General features: G+C 35.3%; 2 protein-coding genes across 3 annotated transcripts in view; one reads left to right on the forward strand and one right to left on the reverse strand.

Annotated features, from left to right (window-relative positions):
• Positions 1-2,128, reverse strand: part of rnf166 (ring finger protein 166) — a 38,350-nt gene extending 36,222 nt beyond the window's left edge. For both annotated transcript variants that reach the window (XR_001610802.1, XM_016292203.1), the window contains exon 1: positions 1,733-2,128. Coding sequence is in view for 1 of the 2 variants with exons in the window: in XM_016292203.1 (XP_016147689.1) it covers positions 1,733-1,902 (170 nt within the window). In the remaining variant the exon portion in view is untranslated. The remainder of the gene's footprint in view (positions 1-1,732) is intronic.
• Positions 2,129-2,783: 655 nt separating this feature from the next.
• Positions 2,784-12,659, forward strand: part of LOC107600338 (cytoplasmic tRNA 2-thiolation protein 2-like) — a 13,915-nt gene continuing 4,039 nt past the window's right edge. The window contains 6 exon segments of the mRNA XM_016292204.1: positions 2,784-2,970; positions 3,461-3,539; positions 4,113-4,172; positions 4,407-4,519; positions 8,157-8,292; positions 8,355-8,486. Coding sequence (XP_016147690.1) covers positions 2,906-2,970; positions 3,461-3,539; positions 4,113-4,172; positions 4,407-4,519; positions 8,157-8,292; positions 8,355-8,486 — 585 coding nt within the window. The 5' untranslated portion in view covers positions 2,784-2,905.

Here is a 12,659-nt window from a genome sequence, read left to right on the forward strand (position 1 = left end):
CAAATAAAGTTAATATTAGTCGTATATTACTAATAGGCTACTTAATTAACTTTATTTACTATCCCTGTTGTAGTATTATTCATAAGAAAAAACCAACAAGATTTTTTTTTCACCATGTTTCCAAATTCTCTACCCCAGGTCCAAAAGAAATGCAAAGAACGTACAAACTGAAAACATTCAATACTTTTGTGATCTATTTCCATTTGTTATTTTCAAAAGAGAAATACTGTCATGGATGTTTACAGAGCAGAGGTCACCTTTTTTTAATTCCAATGGGAGAGATGAACTTTTGTTTGCCTTTTGTTTATTATTATTTTGTGCTGTATTGTTGGTTACCGTGTTATTTCTGTTTCAAAAGCCAGCAATAAATAACACTTTAATATCTAAAGAGTGTTCATGTGATTTTATACATTAGTAATTTTGGGAAATGAATAAATGCATAATAATCGTCATAATCGTAAGACCGTGATTATTCCTCAGACAATAATCGTACCAACAAAATCTATAATCGTTGCATCCCTAGTTCATAATACCTGCTATAACATTGTAAAATGTAAATGTAAACATTACTTAGAAATGAATAAATAAAAATGTAAACATTATTAAGAATTTACATAAAATCTAAATGCATTCACTTAACTCATGAAAAGATAAATCAGCAAAAAAATGTATATTACAGAGCATTATTTTAATGCTGTAAGAGACTTTCAGAACATTGCTGTGAAGTGTATTCACAGTCTCTTGCGTGAAACGGGGTATTGATGTCGAAAAATAATTCTTTTTAGTGAATCGGTTCTTTTGAACGTTCGCCAGAATGAATTGTTTCAGGAACCGATTCAGTGATTCACTTCAGAATTCGGGGTGGGGGATAGTGATCGTTTAAATGTCACGTAAGCACCCTGTCAAGCGTATTTCTGGTTCTAAAAACACGAACGCTTTGTTTGAGCTCCTCGTGTTACCAACAAGTTTTGCATCAAAAGTGTCCCACTCCAACCAGGATAGATGCTTTTTACAAACACAATAACCGAATATCAACTACTGCCATTTTAATTACAGTAAACCCAGCTGTGCTCCCAACCAACGCACACAAATTAAAACGAACATAAGCTCAGTCGATAACTCATACTCGGTTCAGACCGATTCAGTCCTATTTGCGATTCCTTCAAAAGAACCCAAACAGACATCGCTATGAAATATCGCTCGCAGCTTTCTCGCTTTGTTCTGCTGCGCAGCACACAGAAACTTAAAAACCCCAACTTAATGATTAATATTTTTTTCTTTTTTTATCGAAATGTTTTAGAAAATTTTAAGCTCATAAACTGCATAAACTAATTAAAAGATGACAATATCAATGAATCCTTTTTATGTCACAAGGCTGACAAAGAAACGTGATTTTGGAGTCGTGCAAGCACAAAGGGATGCAAACAGTGTTTCATCTTTAAAGAGTGACGTTACAGAATTTATCTTCAATAAAATAATTCAAACAAAGACTATAGAAATACAAAGGGACTTTGATTAAACTCCTATTGAAAGCGTGTGTGGTTATGCGGGATTTAATCTACTGTCCTCTAAAACAATGAGATTGGTGATTTTTTTTCTCCACATCGTTAAATATTTGTGCAATTAACGCACATTCTGTAGGAAGTGTACATGCATGAATGCAAAGTGACCACTCAAAAAAAATATGTTTTACAACACAGACACTAAATGGAAATTAAAGAACTATACTCACGTATGGGCGCAGCTTGCGATGCTGACAGGTTTGTGGTACACCTCCAGACAGATGGGACAAGAGAACTGGCTCTCCAGGCTTTCCCCAGGTGCGGCTGCTGCGGCTCCATTTTGCTGCTGATGCTGCCTGAGCTGAGCAGCAGACACAAAACTGCGGAACATCGCCATCATGAACACAGACCGCAGGATGAACTAATACTTCCGATGCAAATAGGATTCCGTGGTTTTAACGAATGTCTCGCAGGGAAAGTGTGATTTACACGACATTAGATACCGCATCTGCGATCTCCAACAGTGTTAACCAAGGAGGACACGCCGTTGTTCCAAAGAAGTAAACATTATATGGTAGCTTTAACCGAACGGTCTCGATCCGATTAGACCAACAAAATGATGGGAGTTGTAGTTTTTGTAGCGATCATTTTCCAGAGGGGCTGTTTAATATAACTACATTTCCCAGATGTTGCATTCATAGCAATTCCACGGATCGTAGATAGATGGAGTCAACATGAATGTGACAAATAGGTCTACGTTGTCAATAACAATAGGAATTAATAATATTGTTTGTATATGATAAAATCGTGATTCAATTATTTTGAACATTACTTTTTGACTGAAAACGCTAACTCTTTAATATGCATTAAAGTCAGACGATACATGTAACGTTACACTATAGCTAAAATAACATGAAACGTAATCAATAACTCGCATTTTAATATTTTGTTACCTTTTGAATTATATACAAATGTCATACGAATGACATAACAGTTTAATGTCGATACACAAAATAAATAGTTGTATAAATAATTTGACAAAAAAGATAATAACTTACAAACTTACCCAGTGCGCTTGCTTTGCTGTTTTTCCAAATCAAGAAGTTGTTGTATGTATACATGGTGTTTACACATAAATATACAAATAAACATCATACATTAAGACAACAGATAACATTAAACCATTAATGTCAGACGATGTGGAAATAAAGCGTAAAAGTAGCGTAAATAACGTCGAAGTAATCAAACGACACGCAAACATATGGGCGTGGTCACGGGACGTCATCAAAAGGAGTCAGGAACATAAACTACACACACACACACACACGCACGCACGTGAAAACAAGCTTCGTACGGTTGGACCTGTTTTGTCTTTGCACTTAGGTTGTGAATTTGAAGCGGCCATGTGTCAAGCTGAAGAGGAATATAATGGTCTGGAGTGTAAGCAGGAGAAGATACCTGTGCCGACGTGAGTTGAATTGAACAACCGCTGTGTGACAACAATTATTTATACAAGAACCACGATGGTATTAAATGTTTTGGATATATATGATGATAATTATACCATGTCACTGCCGATATGATTCTATAATTGTACCACTACCACAGTACTTTATTGTAAACATAATGTGCATAGTGTACCATGGTAAAGTGATGGTACTTTGATACACGGCGTGATACTGAATCACAACCATATTCTTGCACATTACCGTGGGACTAAAAGAATACTACAGTACTCCCGTGATTCACATTTTTGTTGTACTTATTGACAAATTGCACACACTTCTTTATGTGGGACATATGTTTCAGGCTTAACAGGAAATGTATTAAATGTAAGGAGGGAACTGCTGTGCTCATTCGTGTCAATGAATTGACGATTCGTTAATCTTATCAATGTGTCACTTGCAATTAATTATGTGATGCAGTCTCGTCAAAAAACGTGTCTGTATGTTTACTGGGTCCTGCTTCAAGGAGTACTTCATACACAAATTGCGGGCCATGTTGGGAAATAATCGTGTCATCTTTCCCCATGAGAAGGCAGATATAAAAAGTAATATAGAGATAGTATGTCTCTTGACTTCCTCAGTTTCAGTGGAATTGAAATGAGTCCCACATTATTTGAAAAACCTGAGAATATCAGGGAATTATTAATAATTAAGTGCTTTAATTTTTTTTATAGTTATGCTCCGCTCCAAACTATTTTATCCCCAAGAGTTTCACAGGAGTCACAGTGATGTTTAATTAGTTATTTTCAATTATTCAATTCAATTGGTTCACAAAACGATCTGAAGGACTCATTAGCAAATCAAGATTATTTAAAAAAAAATCCTAATCCAGTAATCACAAATGACTGAAAAGGACACGTCAATGGGAATTCATTGGCCAAAAAGAGTGAGAAACCTGTAAATGGAGTTAAAATGCTTGAAACGCATAAAATAAAACAATGCAAATGCATGGTTTCTCTCTTGAAGCTACATGCTTAGATTGTTGTCTGAATCATAACCCTTAGATCCTTCAACATCTACACTGGCGCAACATCGTTTCCTCGGTTTCAGTTGAATTTAAATGAGTTGTTTGTTCACTGGCCTTCACACTAATTGCTCTTCTTAGGTTCTTCTTGCTGTTTCTGGTGGAACAGCCTCTTACTCGATGCTCTCACAAGTTCAAGAGGTAAATACACAGTTTTTTCTTGCTCTCCAGAAGTTTCTGGAACACTAGCTTCTTTGCATATAATTCAAAGTGGTCTACCATCTCTAAATTGCTTGACCAGGATAATTTGACAGGTTGACAGTGACCATAAAAACGTATAGTCTGATTGCTTTATCATTCAGAACAAGCTAGAAACACGTAAAACAAGCTACAGTACTATCTTCCAGCAGTCTCTGCATTTCTAGTTTGGTTTAGTTCATTTGTGTAGAGGACTCTGCATATTCACCCGAACACAAGCTGGCAGTAGAGAGGCTGTTCTCATCACTGAAGATACTCATAGCCAAAGAGGATATGTTACAGACCTTAAGGTGGGTTTTACAGCAAACTTTTCTTCTTTTATTTTCTTTCCTTTTCGAGTGAGGCAGTAATCAAGCGCACTGTTCGTAAATCTGATTCATTTTAGCAAATTATTTGTTCAAAGAGCTAATTTCACTGAATCATTTCACAAAACCCTGTACAACATTTGACTACATTATGTACAAATGCATATTTTTATACAAAGTTAAGTAATAATTTTGTCGCTATGCTTTTAATTAAGTTAATGCTCTTTTAGTTGTATTAAGTGTATTTGTTCACCTTTGATGCTTTTACACTTAAAGAGATCCTTCTTGATTTTGAGCCATATAAATACAACTCTGAGACTATTTTAAATTGAGCAAAGTTGCTTGCCCAATGCTGCATCAGAAATGAAAAGCACAAAATGATGATGCACAGTTGCAATGTGATAAGATACAGCTGCAAGATACTACTAAATCAATAACAAATCACAGCCAATCAGAAGAGCATGCTGGCAGGCAGCGTTATACTTGTTTGTTCACATAGAGTCCTTGAAGTTATTTTCAAGATCTGAGATCAATTATCCATTGTGCCTGGTTTTAATAGCCATAATGATAGTGACAATAATGATCAAAATCAAATTAAATGATTTTAATATTTAAATTGACAAAACGCAATCAGTATCTGAGCTTTTAGCTGGTCGTTGTGTATCGCTGTTGCTGGTTCGTACAAAAAATCTGATTAACATAGAAAAGATAACTTTTATCATCACATCTGGTTCGGACACTGTGTAATACTTCATTTTAATGGGTCAGTTTCTGCATTCTGCTGTTGTATAAATTTGTATAATAACTATTAAGCTGTATTTTATGCTGTTTGAGCATAAACAATATCTGCAAAGTTACGAAGCTGACAGTTCAATGCAAATGGAGATATCGTCTTTTAAAATTCTGGCAGTTTAATGCCTACAAAAACGGCTGGTAGGGACTACAATGAGTTACTTTCCGGGTTCGTGACATCACAAACCCAGATAAACCCCAACCTCGGGAAAAGGCAGCAAAGGGGGCGAGGCCATGCTGCGCTGCTTTAGAGAAGAGGAAGAGAAAACTAGAGGTGCACGTAAAAATATATTCATATATGAATCGCAATTCTGTCTTCTAACGATTCTAATGGATTCACAAGTTTCAAAATCAATGTTCTAAAGCAGCGGTTCTTAATACTGTTCCTCACGTCCCCTGCTCTGCACACACTCTGCATCGCTCTCTCTCTCATTCAGCTCAGCTCCAACAATGAACGGTTACAATTATACACTTATTCAGATAGCTATGAGAAGCGTTAAACATGGACGCGCGTGCAGTTGCCATACTATATTAAAGCTTTAATCAGGATAAAACCGTATATTAAAAGCTAACATAAGCAATAGCATTTACAAATAACAGCGTATCTAAAAGTATGAGACAACAAAAAACATAGGCCTACCATTAAAATCCGTGCTTGCACAGGTTGTGCACGATCCTCTTCAATAATATCCTCTGCTTCTCAATCAGACTCAAACTGGTAAACGATATTAACGACACCGTTGTTTACAATACAACCGGAGCACATGCCGCTGAGGTGAGGGGCGGGACGGGGGCACTAGAGGTGGTTTAGCCAATCACAACACCCTGGGCTAGCTAACCAATCAGAGCCCATCGCCTATTTCTGAGGGAGGGGCTTCATAAAAGAAGGATATGATCAGCATGTTTCTCAGAGACGGGACAGAGTGGTGTGGAATAAATGTAAATTATGTGAAAAAAAATGTTTAAAAAAAACCCGAAGCATTAACACATGTTAAACTGCACCCCATAAACACAATCAAGCCTAGAAAAAAAACACTGAACCACCCCTTTAAATTATGAGTAGATTTACAGGCAGTAGCGTCTTTAAAAAAGACACAAGTGTCAATGTGTTCTTTTGTGTTAATGTTGAAAACTGTTCTGTGACAGGGGTTTAGGTTTAGGCTTGCTTCAGAAGGGCTAGGGTCTGATTTATGACATCCTGTTGTCTGGGGCCTCTGTGGAATTTTTGTGACTCCTCGTGCCTCAACTCGGTTCTGACCAAATCTTAGATTGTCTGATTCGGTCTGATATCCTACAGATGTATTAGCACTTTTGTGTTTTACTTATTTTTTTATATAATGACAAAATGAAAAGCTGAGTCATCTTCCTCAAGCTGTTTTTGCTACATTCCTGATGCTTTCATAGTCTTTCTTTGCATCATGCACCCTTTCACTCTTCCTGTTTCTGATCACTTTTGCATGAAGTTAGACTGATATTGCTAAAATGTGTCTTTTAAATATTAAGCTCTCCAACTGAAGTGATCTAGAAGAGATGTGACTGGCTTATCCACTGCAGTATGAAAAATAAGTTTAGGCAATGTATTGAGTATTCGTTCACAATGATTTTACTGGAAGATACGAAGCATTTTATATAGTAATGTTGTTTTTAGCCACTTTTTATTTAGACCGTTTAGTCTATTTGGGCCATGTCAGTTGGGGAGTTTCGCTACCCTTTTTCTTCCTCTCTTTTTCTGTATGACCGCATTAAGAGATTTTAGAGACTTGTCTGGTTTAACCTTTTTAGAAAAATAGTAGGTTCAAAATACAAATTCAGGAATTTCTTAAATGTGTTAACAGAAATGCCTACGTGGAATTTTATATTTTAGAACAGGGCTTTGCAAACTTTTATTTGTCAGCCAAATCCCTTTGACCTAAAATATATGCTTGAAATTACCCTGAGATTTTTATATTTTAATACTTTCACAACACATTCGCATGTTCACAAATCTATGATGCTTTATTTTAAAATCTATTAAATCATAAAATAAAACAATGCAAATGTATGGTTTCTCTCTTGAAGCCACATGCTTAGATTGTTGTCTGAATCATAATCCTTAGATCCACAACAAATCTAAAATCTATGTTTTATTTTGATTTTTAATTTAAAATTTGTTTTCATTAATTTTGAACTTATCGTCAACTCATTAACCCCCTGTATTTTTGCAAACCCCAGTTTGGGACACCCTGTTTTAAAATATTGTCCCATAAATTACAGGGGAAAAAAGGTCAGTTATATGGTTTGGTGGTCATCAGTGTTATTTTAGTATCATTAATATACTATTATTATGTTTTGTTAATATTTAGAATTTTATTTTCATTAATTTATTAAGAGTTTTAGTTATTTTTATGTGTATTTTTGTCTTTTTATATAAGTTTATTTTTGTATTGTTTTATATGTCTATATAGTTTCAATTTTTAGTTTTAGTTGTACATTTTTCTACAAAATTTAATAATTATTTTGTCACTATGCAAAATGAGAACATTTGCCTTGGCAACTAGCTGAAATAAAATAAGTTTATATATATATATATATATATATATATATATATATATATATATATATATTGTTTTTCAGCTGTTTATTTTTATTTTATGTAATAAAAATTGTTTTGGTTTAGTAGATAATTTAACACTTTGTTTTAGCTTTAGTTAACTATAATAACACTACAGAAAATGTATGATCGCGTAATGCCACTATTGACCTCAAAGTAACATCACTGAGCCAGTCATAATCAAGAATTCAGCAATGCCCGGCTAAAAAGATTTCAGTTTATAAATGTTTATTGGTACAGGCAGCACCTGATTCTGCACATTGCCCGTGAGAACGGCTACTCGAAGGTCATGATGGGAGATAGCTGCTCACGACTGGCCGTCAAACTACTCAGTAATATCACTCTGGGTCGCAGAGCAGCACTGGCTTCAGATACGAGCTGTCTGACGATTAAAACAAACCCAAATGTTACTTCTATTAACATGAAGCTGTTTTGTAGGGTTTCTCTGATCATCGGTATGGGGATGTGGTGATAGTGCGGCCCATGAGGGACTATTCGTTTAAAGAGATCACCTATTACAGCAGAATGTTTAATGTGCCCTCAGTTTTTATCTCAGGACTGGATACCAAGGTGAGAGTCTGTCATCAGGCCAAGAATAATGTCCCCCAGTGGTTCCTACATCAGTGTCATTTCTTCTCTGCTGCTAACATTACGCCTTCAGTCATGCATATCTCTTGTGCAACTTCAAATGTTATTGAGTCAAAGATTAGTTGGGGATACATGTGGTGATACATCACAGCCTGTTTTTCCTGTTGAGTTTGGTACCATGTCAAGTTGAGCTACTGACTAAATAGTCCTCTTTGATTAATTCTCATGGAATTGTGCATTTCCAAAATCAAAGATATCTAATTCTCATGACAATTATACAGTAACAAAAAAGATCTTGATAGAATGTTTAAATGAGTATTAGAGGAGTAAATAAGCACTAAGTCACTATGCAAACATCTTTATGGTTCAAAATGGTCTCTGTTTCTTTATACAAAATTTGTTTTCTGGTAATGGGAAGATTGGTTCACCTTCTACTTCCTCAAAAAACATATTTGAGGATATGTATTTTATTTATTTATTTTAGATTTTTAAGTCTATGATACCACAGACCTCCTCCTCATTTCCCTTGTGGCCTAGCCTACTTAAGCAAGTCGGCAAGAGTGCTAGAGCACTTTAGATGGATTCCCCCAGTAGGCTTTTAGTGTCTTTTAAGTTGTGTCCTGTACTGACATGGGCAAACACTGGAGTCAAATCTGAGTTGCTGTGCAATTATTAAAGGGGTCATATGATGTTGCTAAAAAGAACATTATTTGGTGTAATGAAATGTTTATGCGGTTTAAGGTTCAAAAAACACATTATTTTCCACATACTGTACATTTATTGTTTGTCCTCTATGCCCCGCCTTTCTGAAACGCGTCTATTTTTACAAAGCTCATCGGTCTGAAAAGCAAGGTGTGCTGTGATTGGCCGAATACCTCAAGCGTGTGACGGAAATGTTACGCCCCTTACCATATTTTGATGATGCCCTGTCAGGCTGGAGCGATGATTCAAAAACATTTAAAACCCATTATAAACGAGGCATTCGTTGCATCCAGTGGGGACATAATTATGGATTATAATGACTTATACTGTCTTTTTACGCGTTGCGTTGCATCGCGCCGCGTAAACATAAAACCATGTCACCATAGTTGCTTTTGGGAAACGCACCCCTGGTTGGTTTTTGACATATAACATTTCCTTAACTGATCTGTTGAGGTGACTGCAAGAAGAAAATTAGAGTATATATAAATTTGATTCAGTTTCTACTGCAAAATGGGTATTGTATACATTAAATATTTTCTTGGTTCTTTCTAAATATCATTTGAATTTGTTGTTGGATCATTAGACATGATGTTACAGTACAGTGACTTGGAAGTCACACTGTATTTTGCACACTGTATTTATCCAATCATGGTTTTTGATACCATAAATAAAATATACAATGTGAAGCATCAGATTATGAATACCCAGGATTAATTGTTAACTATATAACTATAACTAATTGTAAAATATTCAAAATATGAAAAGCCCTTCTCTTTCCTTATGAGGTACCTTCAAACAAAAATGCTTGTTTGCCATATTGAAGTGTGCACTACTGTATGTACTCTACTGTACTCTATGTACTCTAGTGTATGACATTTAAACTGGTAGTTTGCTATCCAGCATTGGAGCCCGTCCACCTCCGCTACATTATTAAATGTGACCGTTAAGTGCATGAAGTGTCCAACATTCCAAACAATTTTTTCAGGTAAATAACAGTGCATCATTTACAAGTATTTGAAGTACACTTCTTGTTGGAATTTTCAGTGTGAACTCATGCTATTTATACTACAAAATGGCATAAAATAGTGCGTACGTATGCAAATTGGAATGTACCCACACTACTTGTCAAAAAATTGGAATAAGTACGTTTTTATTGAATAATTAACTCTTTATGCTCACTTTGGTTGCATTTATTTGAACAAAAATGCTGTAAAAAGTACATTGTGAAATATTATTACAATTTAAAAAATGTGTTTTCTATTTAAATATATTTTAAAATATAATGAATTCCTGCTACTGCAAAGCTCAATTTTTAGCGTCATTACTCCAGTCTTCAGTGTCACATGATCCTTCAGAAATCATTCTAATTTTGCTGCTCAAGAAACATTTCTTATTATTATCAATGTTGAAAAGAGTTGTGCTGCTTAATATTTTTAACCGTGATGCACGACCATTTAAAATTTTAGGTTGAATAAAAAAAATTTTATTCAACAAGAACGCATAAACTCATCAAAAGGGATTGTAAAGGCATTTATAATTCTACAACAGATTTCTATTTCAAATAAAAGATGCAAAAATATTAAGCAGCAAAGCTGTTTTTAACACAGAAATTAATAAGATCCATTATTAATAACTGAGCACCAATAATAAACAACAGTAACTGACCACCAAATCAGCATAATGGAATGATTTCACAAGAATAAATTACATTTTAAAATGTTTTCAAATAGAAAACAGTTCTTTTAAATTACAATAATATTTCACACTATTACTATTTTACTGTATTTTTTTTATAAAATACATTCACCTTAGGTGAGCATAAGAGACTGACCAAAAAATAAAATAAAAAAAATCTTAATTATTCCAAACTTTTGTCCCGTAGTCTAAAGTCTTTTACTGACTAGGTAGCAATGCACATGTGTATACATTGTGTAGTCCTACTTTAATATATTATAGATTTAGACTTTACCAAAAGTTATTGCCATCATACAAAAATTGAATTTCTGTGCACATCATTCAGTGTCTTTAAACCTCTAGGTTTATACATTTGAACCAGTGATGTATGACTAATTGCACTATTCTCTTTCTCTCGTCTCGTATGTCGGCCTATTGTCATTCCCAGCATCACTCTTCCCCGTTCCTTTCTTTCTTTCTCTTTCTTTCTTTTTATTTCTTTCTTCCTTTCTTTCTTTCGTTCTCTGTTGTTTTTGTCAGGGATGCTGCCTCTCTTGTGTCCCCTCCAGGCATGTTGCTGTGGTGACGGCAGTAAAGGGGATGAGAGAGAGGGAGAACTATCACTTCTTTAACTCGCTGTATCTACCGTCCTTGCACTTGTCTGTGCATACTATGCCATGTCAATTGCCTCTGTTGTCAATCACATTCTTTTTTTCTCCCTCCAGAGTCCATTTCTCATCCAGTATTAAACTGTTTCACTCGCCGTAGCCATATCTTTGTATCTCAAGACTCTCACTTTATCGTCGTCTTGTCCCAAAATCAAAGTTTCTCTCAAACACATGTGTTTGAGGAATGTCTGTTCTAAGTCTGACCCCCCCAATGGTTTTGTATCTATTGATAAGAAGTAAGCTGTCCTTTTATATGCCTCAGCATTATGTTTGTCGTGCATGTTTACATGTCTTTTATGTGTCTTCTGTAATCAGATACATTTGGCTGGGATTTTGAGTGATGGTGATGTGCTGATGTGCACATTGTGGCTGAGACGTTGCTAGGCAGCGGGAGACATTAGTAAAACTAGGCTGTTTCTGTTTGCTTTCACGTATTGGTTGTGATTAATTCATGAGTAGCCCTGCTATGGGCACATTTATTATCCAGATAATCCATTAACATCAATGTGACTAGCTGCAGTCATGTATCCTTGTTTGGTGTTTAATTGCTTTTCCCAAGGTTTTTATTCACGGGGCATGCGAGATCACACGGAGACGGGTGCATTCTGTTCTCTGTTCTCCTCCCCCTCTGTTACCCGTCCCTCATCCATCTCATTTTCTATGTCAACTAATTCATTCTTCCTCCCATATTCTCCCCGTCTGCTGTCACACCATTTATCTGAATGTTTCAATCTTAGTCACAAATTTTATTTGCATCGTCTTATTATAGCAATGATTTATTTATTGTTACAATATGAAGTTTGTATATGCAACAGACTCGAATGCAAAAAAGCTAAATGAGTTTCAGTCAGTGCAAGAGATGTTGCTTAAATAGCAGTTTATTCTTCTGTTTGCTGGTTAGCAAGCCTATTTAAGGGGTCATATGATGTTGCTAAAAAGAACATTATTTTGTGTATTTGTGGTGTAATGAAATGTTTATGCGGTTTAAGGTTCAAAAAACACATTATTTTCCACATACTGTACATTTATTGTTTGTCCTCTATGCCCCGCCTTTCTGAAACGCGTCTATTTTTACAAAGCTCATCGGTCTGAAAAGCAAGGTGTGCTGTGA

Source organism: Sinocyclocheilus grahami, unplaced genomic scaffold (assembly GCF_001515645.1).
Source record: "Sinocyclocheilus grahami isolate Dianchi unplaced genomic scaffold, SAMN03320097.WGS_v1.1 scaffold282.1, whole genome shotgun sequence".
NCBI lineage: Eukaryota > Metazoa > Chordata > Actinopteri > Cypriniformes > Cyprinidae > Sinocyclocheilus > Sinocyclocheilus grahami.